The sequence below is a fragment of the Schistocerca americana genome, chromosome X (genome assembly GCF_021461395.2).
Source record: "Schistocerca americana isolate TAMUIC-IGC-003095 chromosome X, iqSchAmer2.1, whole genome shotgun sequence".
Classification (NCBI taxonomy): Eukaryota; Metazoa; Arthropoda; class Insecta; order Orthoptera; family Acrididae; genus Schistocerca; species Schistocerca americana.
This window is the reverse complement of record NC_060130.1, coordinates 901,050,262-901,071,438: the sequence shown is the minus strand read 5'-3', so window position 1 is coordinate 901,071,438 and position 21,177 is coordinate 901,050,262. Positions and strand designations below refer to the sequence as shown.

Here is a 21,177-nt window from a genome sequence, read left to right as displayed (position 1 = left end):
ATCTCGCCGCGACGAACACGTCTTTGCTTTAATGACTTCCATCCCAACTCGCGTATCATATCTGCCACACTCTCCCCCCTATTACGTGATAACTTTCTGTTTAAAATACAAATAAACACAACGTAACAAGTCACTTTACAGGAAACAATCAGACCTGAGTACTGAAGTGTCGCCGGCCGGAGTGGCCGAGCGGTTCTAGGCGCTACAGTCGGGAACCGCGCGACCGCTACGGTCGCAGGTTCGAATCCTGCCTCGGGCATGGATGTGTGTGACGTCCTTAGGTTAGTTAGGTTTAAGTAGTTCTAAGTTCTAGGGGACTGGTAACCACAGCAGTTAAGTCCCATAGTGCTCAGAGCCATTTGAACTGAAGTGTCAAGTTCGTGCTCGTTCATTTCGCATTTTAGGAGAGGGATGTTGTCATAACGTTACCAAAATATCTTTGTGCAATCGAAACGGTAATTATGTAATTAATGACATACTAATACTGCCAATCAGTGGCTTTTACATCCCATTTGTCGCTTTCTGATGAGGAACAGTTCCCGACCCACACAGTCATTGCACTACAATGTAACTACAACACGTTATTTAATTCGTAAAGTAGTTCTCGCGACGTGAAAAAAAGATTGTGAAAATCGTGACAGCACAAGTCGTGGTGATAGGGAGCACACGCAATATCGGCTCTCGCCGGCACCGGCAGAATCCCGTGGCGGTTTGTTTACCAGGTGGGACGCGGCGGCACGACGGCGGCGGGCTCAGTGACGGCCGGGGTGGTAGCGTCCATGATGCTGGGGTCCATGTCGAGGATCATCTTGAGGTCCTCGTCGATGCCGATGTTGACGCGCACCGAATGCGCGCGCGGCGCCAGCACGGAGTCCATGCGCCGGATGATCTCCTGGAACTCGCTGAGCTGCCGCTGCGTGTGCGCCGGCGTCGCCTCCATGCCGCGCCGCGGTCGCGCTCGCACTGCCCGGCGCCGACTGCCGCCCAGTACGCGCTGCCGTTGCGCGCGCACCGTCACGGCTATTTCTGCCATCCTCGCCTCGTCAAAACTCTCCGCCCGGATACTTTAATTTTATCCGAGAGACTCTGCCTATAATTTAACCTGACAGGCGGCAACAGCCCTAAGCAACAACAGACTCCGAACGATCGGAAAATTTCGGCTCCGGCGCTCAAATTATTACGGTATTTCGGAATATTCGGAGCTCACTACTCGAGTACTACTAGAGCCTAAACTCGGAAACAAGCTCACTACAGACCACATACCAGACTGAGATCGCTGAAGGTAAAAACTTCTGAGTTATTAGACTGCGTCACGTTCGTCTTCAAACTACTACACTACTGGCCATTAAAATTGCTACACCAAGAAGAAATGCAGATGATAAACGGGTATTCATTGCACAAATATATTATACTAGAACTGACATGTCATTACATTTTCACGCAATGTGGGTGCATAGATGCTAGGAAATCAGTACCCAGAACAACCACCTCTGGTCGTAATAACGGCCTTGATACACCTGGCCATTGAGTCACACAGAGCTTGGATGGCGTGTACAGGTACAGCTGCCCATGCAGCTTCCACTCATCAAGAGTAGTGATTGGCGTATTGTGACGAGCCAGTTGCTCGGCCACCATTGACCAGACGTTTTCAGTTGGTGAGAGATCTAGAGAATGTGCTGGCCAGGGCAGCAGTCGAACATTTTCTGTATCCAGAAAGGCCCGTACAGGACCTGCTTAGCCGAGCGGCGCTGCAGTCATGGACTGTGCGGCTGGTCCCGGAGGAGGTTCGAGTCCTCCCTCGGGCATTGGTGTGTGAGTTTGTCCTTAGGATAACTTAGGTTAAGTAGTGTGTAAGCTTAAAGACTGATGCCCTTAGCAGTTAAGTCCCATTAGATTTCACACACATTTGAACAGGACCTGCAACATGCGGTCGTGCATTATCCTGCTAAAATGTAGAATCTCGCAGGGATCGAATGAAGGGTAGAGCCACGGGTCGTAGCACATCTGAAATGTAACGTCCACTGTTCAAAGTGCCGTCAATGCGAACAAGAGGCGACCGAGGCGTGTAACCAATGGCACTCCATACCATCACGGAGGATGATACGCCAGCATGGTGATGACGAATACACGCTTCCAATGTGCGTTCACCGCGATGTCGCCAAACACGGATGCGACCATCGTGATGCTGTAAACAGAACCTGGATTCATCCGAAAATATGACGTTTTGCCATTCGTGCACCCAGGTTCGTCGTTGAGTACACCATCGGAGGCGCTCCTATCTGTGATGCAGCGTCAAGGGTAACCGCAGCCATGGTCTCCGACCTGATAGTCCATGCTGCTGCAAACGTCGTCGAACTGTTCGTGCAGAACTTTTTTGTCTTGCGAACGTCCCCATCTGTTGACTCAGGGATCGAGACGTGGCTGCACGATCCGTTACAGCCATGCGGATAAGATGCCAGTCATCTCGACTGCTAGTGATACGAGGCCGTTGGGATCCAGCACGGCGTTCCGTATTACCCTCCTGAACCCACCGATTTCATATTCTGCTAACAGTCATTGGATCCCGACCAATCCGAGCAGCAATGTCGCGATATGATAAACCGCAATCGCGATAGGCTACAATCCGACCTTTATCAAAGTCGGAAACGAGATGGTACGCATTTCTCCTCCTTACACGAGGCATCACAAGAACGTTTCACCAGGCAACGCCGGTCAACTGCTGTTTGTGTATGAGAAATCGGTTGGAAACTTTCCTCATGTCAGCACGTTGTAGGTGTCGCCACCGGCGCCAACTTAATGTGAATGCTCTGAAAAGCTAATCATTTGCATATCACAGCATCTTCTTCCTGCCGGTTAAATTTCGCGTCTGTAGCACGTCATCTTCGTGGTGCAGCAATTTGAATGGCCAGTAGTGTACTTCAATAACAAGATCGTTGGTGTGACCATTTCCGCAGCAAGGATATAAATATTGGTTTATTATATTAGTCCGTGCTATTTTTTGCTGTCTGTCTTGTCCAGATTTGCGTTTCCTCTGATCTGTTGGTACGAGGGTTGTCCAGAAAGTAATGAACCGCAGTTTTTTCTTCAACAACTCTTTATTGACTATAATGAGAATTACACACACGAAAGAATGGTGTTTTATCTACACACCCTATTTCTCCACGTAATCTCCATCCCGTTCTATGGCCTTCCTCCAGCATGAAAAATGGTTCAAATGGCTCTGAGCACTATGGGACTTAACTTCTCATGTCATCAGTCCCCTAGAACTTAGAACTACTTAAACCTAACTAACCTAAGGACATCACAAACATCCATGCCCGAGGCAGGATTCGAACCTGCGATCGTAGCGGTCGCGCGGTTCCAGACTGTAGCGGCTAGAACCGCTCGGCCACCTCGGCCGGTCCGCCACCAGGACGAGAATTGGTACCGACAGGGCATATACGCCCTTGTTTCACGCTGGAGGGCCGGCCGGTGTGGCCGAGCGGTTCTAGGCGCTTCAGTGTGGAACCGCGCGACCGCTACGGTCGCAGGTTCGAATCCATCCTCGGGCATGGGTGTGTGTGTGTGTGTGTGATGTCCTTAGGTTAGTCAGGTTTAAGTAGTTCTAAGTTATAGGGGACTGATACCCTGAGATGTTAAGTCCCATAGCGCTCAGAGCCACTTGAACCTGGTGGCGGATCCAGTGCTTCACTGTGTGAATCAACTCCACATCGTCCTCAAAATGTCTTCCACGAGTGGCGTCCTTTAATGGCCCAAACAAGTGGAAATCCGAGGGGGCTACGTTAGGTGTGTCAGTCGTGTATGGTCTATCCGACCGCTGGAGCTCCGCCGAACCGCTTTCTGATGGCCTCACCCTCCGTGCCCAGCGATTAGCTGTACTTCTGTCGACAGCAGATGCTGCATAGACTTTGCAGAAACGTTTATGTGTATTCCCCATGGTTTCTTTCTCTGCAGTGAGGAATTCAATGACGGCACATTGCTTGTAACGTACATCACCTACAGACGCCATTTTGAAACTGTCCTGCAGCTACGTTATCTGTCGTAAGTGACGGAAACTTGGCGCACTTCAAATAATACATACATAACGTTCCGGATTCGTAACATTATTTTTGGCCGAAAAAAAAATGCGGTGCATTACTTTCTGGGCAACCCACGTGGTTTCATATTTAGTTTTCGTATACTAAATTACGTGAAACACTTTATTGCTGATTTGGTAATAACTTCCGATTAATCCCGGAGAACTGAATGGTTTTTTTCGTCACAAAACTGTTTGTTAAAGAATCGCCAAGTGATGAAGTGTTATGAAAAAGAAGTGTTGGCAGTTCTCCCGAAGTAAATCTGAAGTTCTCGCCACATTAGCAGTGTAGTGTTTCACATCATCCAGCTTACGAAAACTAAACAAAATATCTCTACATAAATATGCGACGATTTTTCACAAATGAAGTGGAAATGCACCCTGTAACCCATGACCAGATAGAGGAAACGTATAATTGGGCACGAGAGATGAGTAGCTAAAAACAATCCACTTAAGATGCCTTTTATATTACATCTACATCCATACTCCGCAAGCCACCTGACGGTGTGTGGCGGAGGGTACTTTGAGTACCTCTATCGGTTCCCCCTTCTATTCCAGTCTCGTATTGTTCGTGGAAAGAAAGATTGTCGGTATGCCTCTGTGTGGGCTCTAATCTCTCTGATTTTATCTTCATGGTCTCTTCGCGAGATATACGTAGGAGGGAGCAATATACTGCTTGACTCCTCGGTGAAGGTATGTTCTCGAAACTTCAACAAAAGCCCGTACCGAGCTACTGAGCGTCTCTCCTGCAGAGTCTTCCACTGGAGTTTATCATCTCCGTAACGCTTTCGCGATTACTAAATGATCCTGTAACGAAGCGCGCTGCTCTCCGTTGGATCTTCTCTATCTCTTCTGTCAACCCTATCTGGTACGGATCCCACACTGCTGGGCAGTATTCAAGCAGTGGGCGAACAAGCGTACTGTAACCTACTTCCTTTGTTTTCGTATTGCATTCGTATTGCATTTCCTTAGGATTCTTCCAATGAATCTCAGTCTGGCATCTGCTTTATCGACGATCAACTTTATATGATCATTTCATTTTGAATCACTCCTAATGCGTACTCCCAAATAATTTATGGAATTAACTGCTTCCAGTTGCTGACCTGCTATATTGTAGCCAAATGATAAAGGATCTTTCTTTCTGTGTATTCGCAGCGCATTACACTTGTCTACATTGAGATTCAATCGCCATTCTCTGCACCATGCGTCAACTCGTTGCAGATCCTCGTGCATTTCAGTACAATCTTCCATTGTTACAACCTCTCGATATACTACAGCTTCATCCGCAAAAGCCTCAGTGAACATTCGATGCTATCCACAAGGTCATTTATGTATATTGTGAATAGCAACGGTCCTACGACACTCCCCTGCGGCACACCTGAAATCACTCTTACTTCGGAAGACTTCTTTCCATTGAGAATGACATGCTGCGTTCTGTTATCTAGGAACTCTTCAATCCAATCACACAATTGGTCTGATAGTCCATATGCTCTTACCTTGTTCATTAAACGATTGTGGGGAACTGTATTAAATGCCTTGCGGAAATCGAGCAACACGGCATCTACCTGGGAACCCGTGTCTATGGCCCTCTTGTGTCTCGTGGACGAATAGCGCGAGCTGGGTCTCACACGATCGTCTTTTTCGAAACCTATGCTGATTCCTACAGAGTAGATTTCTAGTCTCCAGAAAAGTCATTATACTCGAACATAATACGTGTTTCAAAATTCTACAACTGATCGACGTTAGAGATATAGGTCTACAGTTCTGCACATCTGTTCGACGTCCCTTCTTGAAAACGGGGATGACCTCTGCCCTTTTCCAATCTTTTGGAACGCTACGCTCTTCTAGAGACCTACGGTACACCGCTGCAAGAAGGGGGGCAAGTTCCTTCGCGTAAAATCGAACTGGTATTCCATCAGGTCCAGCGACCTTTCCTCTTTTGAGCGATTTTAATTGTTTTTCTATCCCTCTGTCGTCTATTTCGATATCTACCATTTTGTCATCTGTGCGACAATCTAGAGAAGGAACTACAGTGCAGTCTTCCTCTGTTAAACAGGTTTGTAAAAAGACATTTAGTGTTTCGGGCTTTAGTCTGTCATCCTCTGTTTCAGTACCATTTTGGTCACAGAGTGTCTGGACATTTTGTTTTGATCCACCTACCGTTATTAAAGGCGAAAAGCGCCCGGAACGTAAATAAATATTACACTGTCCAGTCACATTAATGTGACCACCACGTATATTATACATCAACGTGCAATAACCACTCTCACACGGCAGAAAGGCAGGGTATATAAAGCGTATTGGGGGCGGGGGGGGGGGGGGGGGGGGGTTTGCGGGAAATGTGCAGTTGCCGGCGGGATTGGAGAAGTTTATCTGCCCTCATAAAGGCATGATAGTTGGTTTTCAGGACAATGGGGAAAGCATTTCCGAAACGGCAAAACTGCTCTCCGCAGCATGCGCCTGGTTTATGCGCCCAGGGTGACTGCAGTTCATCGGCGACGAGGCTGCAATTTTCACGCAAATCCGCAATTGGACGTCCACTGATTGGCGACTGGTGGCGTTTTTAGACGACTCACGTTTCATGCTACATCGGCGTGAAACGTCTGAAAGCAAGCACCCTTTAACAATCATCGGAAGGGTCCAGGCCGAAGGCATGAGCGTTGTGGTCTAGCGAACGTTTTCGTGCCATTCCCTGGGCGATCTCGTCATTCTAGAAGACACAGTGGGTCAACATGCAGTTTGTTTTTCCTCAGCACGACAATGCAACATGTGACCCAGCTCGCAGCCGACGTGTGTGGTTGTAAGAGCACCAGAATGGGTTTACCATAATCCCCTGGCCACCAAACACTTTGCATTTAAGCCCAATAGAGAATCTGTGGGACCATCTCGATAGGACTGTTCGCACCGTAGATCCTCAACCAACGAACCTAACGCTGCAGCAGGCACTGGAATCGGCATGGCTCCACATTTCCGTCTGAGCTTCGAGAGCCTCTCTTCCTGCCCGTCTCTTAGTAGTCTGCGCTGTAAAATGTGATTATACAGGCTTCTGACAGGTGGTCTCATTAATGTGACTGGACAGTGTATGTTGCAGCAAGAAAAAGATGTTTGAATTCATAAAATGAATATGGCTTCAATATTCGTTTTGAGCCCTTTGCTGGGATCTTTTTCAGAAGTCTTCTAGTGCCTTGTTTGGCTGAACACTACAGAAATCCAATTTTTCCGCTTTTGTTATTTCATTCCCCAGGCCCCATATGGGGGAGGGGAGGGTGCTCATGTTGAAGTTTACTGATGTGTGAAAAAAAACTTTGATACACTCCTGGAAATTGAAATAAGAACACCGTGAATTCATTGTCCCAGGAAGGGGAAACTTTATTGACACATACAGGGGTCAGATACATCACATGATCACACTGAAAGAACCACAGGCACATAGACACAGGTAACAGAGCATGCACAATGTCGGCACTAGTACAGTGTATATCCACCTTTCGCAGCAATGCAGGCTGCTATTCTCCCATGGAGACGATCGTAGAGATGCTGGATGTAGTCCTGTGGAACGGCTTGCCATGCCATTTCCACCTGGCGCCTCAGTTGGACCAGCGTTCGTGCTGGACGTGCAGACCGCGTGAGACGACGCTTCATCCAGTCCCAAACATGCTCAATGGGGGACAGATCCGGAGATCTTGCTGGCCAGGGTAGTTGACTTACACCTAGAGCACGTTGGGTGGCACGGGATACATGCGGACGTGCATTGTCCTGTTGGAACAGCAAGTTCCCTTGCCGGTCTAGGAATGGTAGAACGATGGGTTCGATGACGGTTTGGATGTACCGTGCACTATTCAGTGTCCCCTCGACGATCACCAGTGGTGTACGGCCAGTGTAGGAGATCGCTCCCCACACCATGATGCCGGGTGTTGGCCCTGTGTGCCTCGGTCGTATGCAGTCCTGATTGTGGCGCTCACCTGCACGGCGCCAAACACGCATACGACCATCATTGGCACCAATGCAGAAGCGACTCTCATCGCTGAAGACGACACGTCTCCATTCGTCCCTCCATTCACGCCTGTCGCGACACCACTGGAGGCGGGCTGCACGATGTTGGGGCGTGAGCGGAAGACGGCCTAACGGTGTGCGGGACCGTAGCCCAGCTTCATGGAGACGGTTGCGAATGGTCCTCGCCGATACCCCAGGAGCAACAGTGTCCCTAATTTGCTGGGAAGTGGCGGTGCGGTCCCCTACGGCACTGCGTAGGATCCTACGGTCTTGGCGTGCATCCGTGCGTCGCTGCGGTCCGGTCCCAGGTCGACGGGCACGTGCACCTTCCGCCGACCACTGGCGACAACATCGATGTACTGTGGAGACCTCACGCCCCACGTGTTGAGCAATTCGGCGGTACGTCCACCCGGCCTCCCGCATGCCCACTATACGCCCTCGCTCAAAGTCCGTCAACCGCACATACGGTTCACGTCCACGCTGTCGCGGCATGCTACCAGTGTTAAAGACTGCGATGGAGCTCCGTATGCCACGGCAAACTGGCTGACACTGACGGCGGCGGTGCACAAATGCTGCGCAGGTAGCGCCATTCGACGGCCAACACCGCGGTTCCTGGTGTGTCCGCTGTGCCGTGCGTGTGATCATTGCTTGTACAGCCCTCTCGCAGTGTCCGGAGCAAGTATGGTGGGTCTGACACACCGGTGTCAATGTGTTCTTTTTTCCATTTCCAGGAGTGTAGCACCAGAGAGTAGCTCCAGCCGGTCTAGTTGATAGCGAGAGTGTGGGATTCCAACATCAGGCAGTTAAATGCAGGGGACGTGATTACGAAAATATTACTGTCGTGCCGCCGAGGTGGCTTACTGGTAGTTGTTTGTATCCCTCGCGCACGAAAACGTCGAATACAGATGAAGTTTAAAGAGGAACACGACGCTGCCTAGTAATCCGTATGATTTTACCTTCAATGAAGGCCGCCCCAGAAGCCTGCAAAGTTACCCTTAAAAATTCACCGATATATTTCATCCATAGCTAGATGTAAACGAAGTTGCAGTTGTAATTCAACAATTTAATAGAGTATTTCAGCTCTTACGATGTTAATCACATTAAAATTTGATAAAACTAAATGTTACGAGTTTCGGAAGAACCAGTTTCTATTTTCAGACACACACCATCACAAGACTCAGAATACCTCTTCGAAAAAAAATCTACTGTTTCTGAAAACAGGAGCTTGCTATTTGGAAACACGTCAAGTTTAATATGATCATATTTTAAGGTTAAAAAACATGTATATATTCGCTGTACTCCTTACATAAAGAATCGCATCGTTTATTTCCTTCTTTCTACGACTCTTCATAACTGTCTTCTCGGAATATTCCAGGGCCGCATCTCTCTCTAGCACAGAACGGTAGTCAGCCATCATCTTTGCATTCCACCTTCCCTTGGTGTCTTTTCATCTCTTTGATGACCTGGTGGAAGAGTTCTCCTTGCTCTTCACTGACATCGACAACATTCGCAGGGAAAAAAGTCAATGTGTGAATGTGGAGAGTGAAGCCTCACACTCGTATTACGTCCTAATTTCATGAAACTCTGCATGGTTATTTTAACCCTGGTTTTATAATTTGGACGTCTGTTGTTGCCCATACGTTGTTCACCACTTCTTTAAACGAAACCCAATCCATTTTTCCCCACTGTATTCACTTTACATTCAAAGAAATTTTCTTTCACTAAATTTCAGGTCTGCGGCCCCACAAGGATTCCTTCTTTAAGTTTCTCATAAGCTACTATTGGAAATCTTGTTTCCATGTACGGGAAACTCTAGCGAACTGTTTCAATAATCCAAGCTTGATGTGAAAATGAAGTACGTGTACGTTGCTTAGTTGACCAATTGGTTCATTTTTTTACATTCTGTGAACCGAGTTGGAGGTGGTTTTCTTTTTTTTTGGGGGGGGGGGCGGCAGTTCGTTGCCTTCCAAGTGCTTATCTTTGGCTCATCTGTCCCTCTCACAAATGCTACACGGCATTTTTGTGTAGCCGCATTATTGACCGAGTAACAAGTCAATTACTTTCAAAAATCAAATGCTGTACAAGAATGCTTTTCATAGTTAATAAATTTCAACATAGGTTCGAGGTTTTTATAGTCTCCTTATGGTTTAATGAATGGGCAACATGAATTGAGCCAAACAAATTTTCACTATGGAAAAGTACACCTTTCAGGATACGTTTTGACGAGTCTATAAACAACCTCCATTGACTTTGATTATAAGCAACGTTAAAGAAATTCAGTATCCCCCAATATAACAACAATAAAAACATAGCCTCGCCTTTAAAGAATTTTACTAACTCTTATTTTCTGTTCCTTTACCAAGAGAATGATTCTCCGGGTAGCACAATATGTTTTGCTTTCAGTCTTTACCGCAATTTGGCAGCATCTTCTTTAAAATTCAGGTCACGAGTTAAATAGTTTAGTTCGTTTCGACTTAATCATTCTGGTGCAGAACCTTCTTCCAGATTGTAATAATCGCAATCACCGCACTCATTTTCTGAACTGCTCTCTTGCTGGCAGTCTTCGAGAATTGTATAGGTGGAATTGGATTAGGAAGAGATTCACTATGGGCACCTGGTCGCAATGCCGACGAAATGTTAGAATATTTTATTCCCATTATTTTTTACGTTATAACCTTCAACGTTCACAAAAACAAATCTATCATATACATGAACCTGCGGCTCCCTTCAAACCGTAGGAACTGCGAAAGGCATTTCCTCTTCCCATTTTTCCGCTGACACAGCCCCTCAACACATTTACGGCACACCTTAAGAGGCATTATGGGATTTGTCTTGATCACCAACCCTTGTACGGGGGACCAAACTGAAAGGTCATCGCCGGCCGGTGTGGCCGAGCGGTTCTAGGCGCTACAGTCTGGAACCCCGCGACCGCTACGGTCGCAGGTTCGAATCCTGCCTCGGGCATGGATGTGTGTGACGTCCTTAGGTTAGTTAGGTTTAAGTAGTTCTAAGTTCTAGAGGACTGATGACCTCAAAAGTTAAGTCCCATAGTGCTCAGAGCCATTTGAACCATTTTGAGAGGTCATCGGTCCCTTGTTCTGAATAAAATAATTCCACAAGGGAGGGAGTAAAATAATCGAGATGTACGAAATACAGCTGGAAGAAAGGAGAAAACCACGACAATGACAGAAAGGCAGCAAACACTAAAGCGGACAAAATCGGACAAGAAAACCAGAGAGAGACATAAGAAACATGAAGAGATCAAAACAAGACACCAGATTACCATCGCTGGCTAACCACGAGAATAAAAAGAATCCAGCCACTCTGCAACACATTAAAACCCCCACCCTAAAAGCACTAGTTTCGGAGATGACCATCTCCAGAAGCGGATTCCGCGTAGCCTGTTTGGCCAGCCTGTCGGTAAGTTCGTTGCCTGGGATTCTGACGTGTCCCGTGGTCCACACAAACACCACTGAACGACGGGACTGTTCCAGAGCATAGATGGACTCCTGAATGGACGCTACCAACGGATGGCAACGGTAGCACTGGTCGATAGCTTGTAGACTTTTCAAGGAGTCAGTAGACAGGAGAAATGACTAGCCAGGGCATGAGCGGATGCGCTCAAAAGCACGAGACATGGCCGCCAGCTCTGCAGTGAAAACACTGCAGCCATCTGGCAAGGAGTTCTGTTCAATATGTCCTCCAAGAATATCGCAAAGCCTACGTGACCATCAGCCATCGAGCCGTCGGTGTAAACCACTTCATGGCCCCAATACATGTCCAGAACCGAGAGAATGTGATAGTGGAGAGCCGCAGGGTTAATGGAGTCCTTAGGGCCATGCAAGAGGTCCAGAAGAACCTGCAGCCTAGATGTACACCATGGAGGTGTACGTGAATGGACCTCGAGGAGAGGTGGTAACGGGAAGGACTCTAGTTCAGACAGAACGGACTGGACGCGAACCGCAATCATAAGCCCTCACCTGGGCTGCCGACGCAGGAGATGAACCTCTATGGTTGGGAAAAGGAGACAACGTAACTGGCTAGCAGTTGTGCACATCTAACCTTCAATGGAGGGACTCCGGTCTCCACTAGGACCCTGGTCACCAGACTCGTTCTAAAAGCTACCGTCGCTAGGCGAACGCCAAGTGGTGCACTGGGTCCAGTAAACGCAACGCTGAGGGCGCCGCCGAACCGTAAACCAGACTCCAATAGTCAAGGCGGGATTGAGCAAGGGCTCTGTAGAGCTGCAGCAGTGTAGAACAATCTGCACCCCAGTTGGTGTTGCTCAGGCAGCAGAGGGCATTGAGGTGCTGCCAGCACTTCCTCTTAAGCTGACGAAGGTGAGGTAGCCAAGTCAATCGGGCGTCGAAAACCAGCCCCAAGAATCGATATGTCTTCACTACAGTGACTGGATCTTCATTAAGGTAAAGATTTGGTTCTGGATGAACGGTGTGACACCGACAGAAATGCATGACACACGACTTCGCGGCTGAAAACTGGAAGCCGTGGGCTAGAGCCCATGACTGCGCCTTGTGAATGGCTCCCTGTAGGCGGCGCTCAGCAACACAGGTACTGATGGAGCAGTACGAAATGCAGAAGTCGTCTGCATACAGAGAGGGTAGGACCGACGGTCCTACAGTTGCTGCTACACCGTTAACAGCCACTAAAAACAGAGAGACACTCAATATGGAGCCCTGCTGAAGGCCGTTCTCGTCAACACAGGGGGAACTATGGGAGGCACCGACTTGGACACAGAAAGTACGGAGAGAAAGGAAATTTTGGATAAAAATCGGGAATGAGCCCCGGAGACCCCACTCATACAATGTGGCAAGAATACGTCGCCGCCAGGTCGTGTCGTATGCTTTACATAAGTAAAAAAAGACGGCAACCAGATACTGGCATCTGGAAAAGGATGTTCGGATGGCAGACTCGAGGGACACAACATTATCAGTGGTAAAGCGACCCTGGCGGAAGCCACTCTGGCATGGAGCCAGTAGGCCACGTGACTCCAGGACCCAACCGCCGATACACCATACGTTCCAGCTGCTTACAAAGAAAGTTGGTGAGGCTGATGGGCCGGTAGCTATCCACATCAAGCAGGTTTTGACCGGGTTTGAGCACCGGAATGATGGTGCTCTCCCGCCATTGCAATGGAAAGACGCCATCGCACCAGATCCGGTTAAAGATGACGAGGAGATTTCGCTTGTAGTCAGACGAGAGATGTTTAATCATCTGACTGTGGATCCGATCTGGCCCACGAGCTGTGTCGGGGCAATGTGCAAGGGCGCAGAGGAGCTCCCATTCTGTAAATCGGGCGTTATAGGGCTCACTGTGGCGCGTAGTGAACGAGAGGACTTTCCTTTCCATCCACCGTTTGAGGGTGCGAAAGGTTGGGGGGTAATTCTCCGACGCGGAGGCTCGAGCTTACTGCTCAGCAAAGTGCTCGGTAATCGCGTTTGCGTCAGTAGATAACACGCCATTGATATTAATGCCAGGGACAACTGTTGGGGTCTGGTACCGAAAAAGACGTCTGATCTTCATCCAGACTTTGGATGGTGACGTATGGCACCCAATTGTCGACAGGTACCTCTCCCAAAATTCCTGTTTCCGTCGTTTTATAAGCTGACGAACGCGGGCACGGAGCTGCTTAAAGGCTATTAGGTGCTCCAGGGAAGGGTGCCACTTATGTCGCTGTAGAGCTCGCCAACGCTCTTTAATTGCCTCAGCGACTTCCGGCGACCATCAAGTGACTGTCTTTCGCCAGGGCACCTTAAAGAACGAGGGATCGCGTTCTCCGCCGCAGAAACGATTGTTGTTGCGACCTGCTCAACGACAACATTGATGGCACCATATGGGGGAGATTCAGCGGTGGCAGCAGAGGTGAAGGCTTCCCAGTTTGCCTTGTTTATTAGCCCATCTGGGTAGGCGTCCGTGGGCATGACGTCAGGGGAGAGACAGGGAAGATGGGAAAGAGGTCACTGCCACACAGGTAGTCATGTGCTCTCCAGTGGATAGGTGGAAGAAAGCCAGGACTGCAAACCGAGAGATCAAAGGCTGAATATGTGCCAAGTGCCACACTGAAATGTGTGGGGGCACCTGTATTTAAGAGGCAGAGGTCGGGTTGTGACAGTAAACTTTCGACCTCCCTGCCTCAGCCAGTAAGAATGGCGCCACGCCACAGGGGGTTATGTGCATTAACATCTCCCAAGAGTAGGAAAGGTTTAGGGAGTTGATCAGTCACTGCAGCCAATACGTTAAGGGGTACTGCACCATCTGGAGGAAGATATACATTGCAGTTATTTCCTGCATCGTCCTCGTCCTTATGCTGACAGCCACAGCTTCAAGGGGGGGGGGGGTCTGAAGGGGCACAGCTTCACTACATACTGAGTTCAGGACATACACGCAAACTCCACCTGACACAGTATAACAGTCGCTACAGTTCCTGTAATATCCCTTATAGCCGCGAAGAGCACGAGTTCGCATTGCCGGGAACTAGGTTTGCTGGAGGGCAGGTGTAAAGCTTAACAGTTGCCATAGCTCAGCCAGATGATGGAAAAAAACGCCGCAATTCCACTGGAGGATTACGTGATCGCGATACTGGGAAGGCATGAAGCACTCAATGAGGCAGTCTACGCCTCAGGGTCACCTGCTGCCATCCATTGTGTGTGAGGGTCCAGCGAAATCTAGGTCCTCAGCGGACGCCAGAATCTCCACCTCATCCTCAGACACAGAGCTTGTAGGTACTGGTGGTGTCGGTGTCACTGCAGTGCCTTGGTTCTTTGCGGTCTTTTTCTTTTTAGGTTTCTCTCACAGTTCCTTAGGTCTGTCTGGCTGGGAGGGCTTCAAGGATTCAGTATCAGGGACTGAGAAGGACCCTGAAGCCCTATGACCAGCTACCTGTGGTTGCTTCAGCCACTAGTGGGTGTCAGCTTTGCCACTAGCAGAAACCTGGGAAGGGAACGACCCAAGGGATACCTTCTTTGGCTGAGAGGTAGGGACTGACGTCCCCGATGGTTGGGGGTGTTGCTCCTGAAGTAGGTTGTGCAGGAGCAACAGGGAGGGAAGTGCCCCCCCCCCCCCCCCCCAATCATCGAGGGGGCAGGTGGAATCTGACGGCTCTGAGAGCAAACTCTACACGGCAGAACAGAAGATGGTAGAACCGTTGTCGTAGTGATGGCATAGGTTGAGGTCATTGCACAGGATGTAGCCTCTCCTATTTTCTCTTAGCCTTATTGTAGTTCAGTAGGTCCAGGATCTTGTATTCCATTATTTTTCTTTCTATATCTACATCTACATCCATACTCCGCAAGCCACCTGACGGTGTGTGGCGGAGGGTACTTTGAGTACCTCTATCGGTTCTCCCGTCTATTCCAGTCTCGTATTGTTCGTGGAAAGAAAGATTGTCGGTATGCCTCTATGTGGGCTCTAATCTCTCTGATTTTATCTTCATGGTCTCTTCGCGAGATATACGTAGGAGGGAGCAATATACTGCTTGACTCCTCGGTGAAGGTATGTTCTCGAAACTTCAACAAAAGCCCGTACCGAGCTACTGAGCGTCTCTCCTGCAGAGTCTTCCACTGGAGTTTATCTATCATCTCCGTAACGCTTTCGCGATTACTAAATGATCCTGTAACGAAGCGCGCTGCTCTCCGTTGGATCTTCTCTCTCTCTTCTATCAACCCTATCTGGTACGGATCCCACACCGCTGAGCAGTATTCAAGCAGTGGGCGAACAAGCGTACTGTAACCTACTTCCTTTGTTTTCGGATTGCATTTCCTTAGGATTCTTCCAATGAATTTAAGTCTGGCATCTGCTTTACCGACGATCAACATTATATGATCATTCCATTTTGAATCACTCCTAATGCGTACTCCCAGATAATTTATGGAATTAACTGCTTCCAGTTGCTGACCTGCTATATTGTAGCCAAATGATAAAGGGTCTTTCTTTCTGTGTATTCGCAGCGCATTACACTTGTCTACATTGAGATTCAATTGCCATTCCCTGCACCATGCGTCAACTCGTTGCAGATCCTCCTGCATTTCAGTACAATCTTCCATTGTTACAACCTCTCGATATACAGCATCATCCGCAAAAGCCTCAGTGAACATTCGACGTTATCCACAAGGTCATTTATGTATATTGTGAATAGCAACGGTTCTACGACACTCCCCTTCCTCACACCTGAAATCACTGAGAATTACATGCTGCGTTCTGTTATCTAGGAACTCTTCAATCCAATCACACAATTGGTCTGATAGTCCATATGCTCTTACCTTGTTCATTAAACGATTGTGGGGAACTGTATTAAATGCCTTGCGGAAATCAAACAACACGGCATCTACCTGGGAACCCGTGTCTATGGTCCTCTTGAGTCTCGTGGACGAATAGCACGAGCTGGGTTTCACACGATCATAGAACTTTACTTTCGAATTCATTGAATGCCTCTCGCATAGCCCTCCTCACACTACATTTCACTTCGCGTAATTTTTGTTTGTCTGCAAGGCTTTGGCTATGTTTATGTTTGCTGTGAAGTTCCCTTTGCTTCCGCAGCAGTTTTCTAACTCGGTTGTTGTACCACGGTGGCTCTTTTCCATCTCTTACGATCTTGCTTGGCACATACTCAGCTAACACATATTGTACGATGGTTTTGAACTTTGTCCACTGATCCTCAACACTATCTGTACTTCAAACAAAACTTTTGTGTTGAGCCATCATGTACTCTGAAATCTGCTTTTTGTCACTTTTGCTGAACAGAAAAATCTTCCTACCTTTTTTAATATTTCTATTTATGGCTGAAATCATCGATGCAGTAACCGATTTATGATCGCTGATTTCCTGTTCTGCGTTAACTGTTTCAAATAGTTCGGGTCTGTTTGTCGCCAGAAGATCTAATATGTTATCACCACGAGTCGGTTCTCTTTCTCTCTGGAGATTCCTGCAGTCTGGACAGTAAGGCAAATCGTGCTCTCTGTAGTTGACACAAGTGGGAGGTGGAGCACAGTGAGTATTGGGATGTGAAATACATCCACAATTCCAACAGGAGACACTGGAAGTACAGCGGGAAGACATGTCACAGTGGTAGACCATCACCTTGGCCTTCTCGGGTGATGTCACCCTTGAAGGCCAAGGTGAAGGCACCGATGCAACCTGATTATCCTTCGGGCCCTGGTGGACACGCCGGACGAAATGGACACCTCGCCACTCTAAATTGGCGTGCAGCTCATTGTCAGACTGCAAAAGAAGGTCCCTGTGAAATATGATACCCTGGACCATATTTAACCTCTTATGTTGTGTGATGGAAACAGAAACATCCCCCAGTTGGTCACAGGCGAATAGTGCCCTTGACTGGGCAGATGGTGCTGTTTTGATCAAGACCGACGCTGACCGCATTTTGGGCAAGCCCTCTAGCTCCCCAAACTTGTCCTCTAAATGCTCCACAAAAAATCGAAGTTTCATAGACAAGAAAGATTCCCCCATCAGCTCTTATATATACGAGGTATCAGGGCGAATAAGCTTTGCTGCCATCCTTAGCCTGGCATTCCTCCCATGGTGCGGCCAGGGAGGGAGGGAGGGGGGGGGGACGATTTGGGGTTGTATTTCTTTGCATTGAAGTTATACCTTGATTGCTTAGAGACTGCTGGTGTTTGATCACCAGCAAGAGATGATGTACTACGCTTCATAGCGTGTCATCCACCCTGAAGCCCCCCAGGAGCCCCCCCCCCCCAACGGAGCCCCCCCCCCCCCCACGGGCGCTGCCCAGACGCAGCAAAGGCCACCTGGCAGGATGGCCATTACCAGGATCTCCGGATGCTCCATGGTGACTGGCATCTACTCCTTGGCATACATGGGGAGTTAACGGCGTAGGCATCAGAAGAGCAATTCCTGTGTGGTCAGGGGGCTACAACCAATAGGGTACATGGTGGCCCCACCAAAATGGACTGGCTACCGCACTGGATATCAGGCGCAAACAAGCTAAGGAGTCCATTATCGTCGACAGTACAAAAAGTGATGCTGCACAGAGGATGGAGGAAAACACACCCAGGAGGGTGACCTCGCCCAACAGCTGGAGAACGAGCAGGAGTGCAGATCCACGTCGACGAAGGATGCGAGAGTCTCAGCACATGATGGACACTATGCACCATGTAAGGTGCCCTTCCCAAATTAGCTCGCTCTTCGGAAAAATTTTGAAAAATCGAGGTCAAGCCATACAGGTGACCATCACATAAAGGCTGAAACGTGAGAGACTCCTTTTAGTCGCCTATTACAACAGGCAGGAATATCTCGGGCCTATTCTAACCCCCAGACCCACAGGGGGGAACTATTACAGTTCTCCCTTTGCTTAGCAATTAAGTAGCACCACAAATGTAACAGAACATGTTTGGGTTATTCAAATACTTGCGAGAATTCATTTCTAAGAAACTGTGAAACAAATTTTAGCAGCATAAATATAACCTCACAACACTATAGCATGCCAACAATGAACTTCAATTTCCCGTTTAATAGCCAGATGGGCGTGACAAGTGTGGCCAACTAATCCATCTTACTAATTACAGCAGATCCGAAATCAGGGCAAAAAAGTACATCAGGAGCAGCAGAAATTACGTAAACATCAAAAATCATGTTGCACTGTCTCGTCAGTGGTAATGACAATTTTTCATAAGATGGAGGAGTGTAATGGGATCGTCTAGGCGTCTCCTGTTTCAAAATTCGACATTAATGGCTCGAAAAGGTATTTTATATCCACACGTCCTTCCAACGCTACCACCCAACCACAACTTGGAGCTGAGGACGAATTAGTAGTCTCGGGGGCGTTGCAGAAGGGCTTGATAGCACAATTAGTTATGCTCCAAAGGGGCTTTGAAACCCTCTTCTTCCGAAAAAAAGGTTCAAACGGCTCTGAGCACTATGGGACTTAACATCTGAGGTCATCAGTCCCCTAGAACTTAGAACTACCTAAACCTAACTAACCTAAGGACATCACACACATCCATGCCCGAGGCAGGATTCAAACCCGCGACCGTTGCAGTCGCACGGTTCTGGACTGAAGCGCCTAGAACCACTCAGCCACCGCGGCTGGCCCTCTTCTTCCGAATAGGAGTCAAGTGCCTTAACCACTCAACCTAAGCTGTAGGTAAGACACTGGACTCTGAAAATAGATGGTTGTGATTCCAATTCTATCATAAAGATTTTGCTTTTCCAAGGTTTCAAATGTTCAAATGTGTGTGAATTCCTAAGGGACCAAACTGCTGAGGTCATCGGTCCCTAGACTTACACACTACTTAAACCAACTTATGCTAAGAACAACACACACCGGTGCCCGAGGGAGGACTCGAACCTCCGGCGGGAGAGGCCGCGCAGACCGTGACAGGACGCCTCAAACTGCGCGGCCACCTCGCGCGGCTCAAAGGATTCCATCATTAATGAGAGTATGTTCCTTTGAAATGGCCATGGGTGATTTCATGTCCCATCCTTGTTCAAACCCGTCTTGTGCTACGTCTCTAATGACGACGTTGTCGATGGGATGAAGTAAAATCAGCCATCTTTTTTTTTTAACTAGCACGCCAGTTAACACGGTTCACAAGTAAAATCCGTAACTCACGTCATTTACCTCACAGTAAGGCGAGACTGACAGTTCCCATCGTGTACAAGTATCTAGCCACTAGCCAAACCACAACAGTGCCCAGCCACAAATGTCGTCGTCTTTTGCGAAATGATATCCACGAATGAGTTTCTTCAAGGCCCAAACATTGCTGATGTCACAATCTAAGGATCTTGGTTGCAGACGAGATGCCGAAACATTTACACGTAAATCTCCAGTTCATCTGTTAACATATCTCTGGATGGACCTAATAAAGGAAGGTAATTTCGTTCGACAGCTGTCCATGGTGTTTCCACTTCAACACGAAACGGAATAACAGAAGACACGATAATATTTAAATCTTGCACTAGTCAAAAATTCCTTCTGTATAAGAATCCATCAACAACTACATTCTGCATGCCACTGTACACCATTTGGTGTTGAGTAACATGGTCCACAGTATTGTAATCGCCCCCCCCCCCCCCCCCTATCAAAGTTTTTCCTACTGAATTAGCAGTCGGCGCTTGGGAATTACATCTGTCGGTTCAATATGCCCGAATTTTGCTCATTTTTAACAGAATTATCTGAGATGAACGTGGAGTGAGGGTTTGGAGGAATGATAAGTTTCTTGAGTCATTTTGGTACATGTACTTTTGTCCGCTTGTCCTACATGGTAAAGGTCCCACGCTGAAATGCAACATTCAAGAGATGTGAGGTGTTTCACCAATCTCCTCTGTGGATTAAGTACACTTCCCCACCACTACATTAACATGGTCATTTCACCGGATAAACAACACTAAGTATTCATCACTTGTGGCTGGTTACATTACTGGTCACTAATGGTGTGACACAGCAGCAGCAGCAGGAATTTCTGTGCCAGATGACACAGGCTGGCCTTTCAATCTACTTCAGAAGTGGGAGAACCCATAATGCTACTCTGGTTACAAATTAGTAAACTTACTAAACTCATTGTATACTTCGGCTTTCTAGTTCAAATGAAACTCCATACTCTGAATTCCCTAAAACAGTGGTTGAGATAGCTAAATTGCAATGATACAGCCCATTTTGATGTTGCAGAAGAGATTATATTCCATCAGCAATCTGCCCAGGCTTTCCATGGGCATCTACAGTCCTACATAGTAGTTCCTAAATTAGGCTTCACATGCAAGCAGAAAAATGTGGTCGGGGAGTCTAATCTTTGCATCTGTACCCTTATCTGTTATATATACACTCCTGGAAATGGAAAAAAGAACACATTGACACTGGTGTGTCAGACCCACCATACTTGCTCCGGACACTGCGAGACTGCGGCACAGCGGACACACCAGGAACCGCGGTGTTGGCCGTCGAATGGCGCTACCTGCGCAGCATTTGTGCACCGCCGCCGTCAGTGTCAGCCAGTTTGCCGTGGCATACGGAGCTCCATCGCAGTCTTTAACACTGGTAGCATGCCGCGACAGCGTGGACGTGAACCGTATGTGCAGTTGACGGACTTTGAGCGAGGGCGTATAGTGGGCATGCGGGAGGC

General features: G+C 48.1%; 1 protein-coding gene across 2 annotated transcripts in view; it reads right to left on the bottom strand.

The window, feature by feature from the left end:
- Positions 1-21,177, bottom strand: part of LOC124554852 (microphthalmia-associated transcription factor) — a 388,895-nt gene that overhangs the window by 302,737 nt on the left and 64,981 nt on the right. Inside the window, exon 1 of one of the 2 annotated variants that reach the window (XM_047128518.1) lies at positions 720-956. The exons of the other annotated variant lie outside the window; for it this stretch is intronic. Within the exon in view, the coding sequence (XP_046984474.1) occupies positions 720-940 (221 nt within the window). The 5' untranslated portion in view covers positions 941-956. Of the gene's footprint in view, positions 1-719; positions 957-21,177 lie in introns of those variants that run through there. 2 annotated transcript variants of the gene reach the window in all.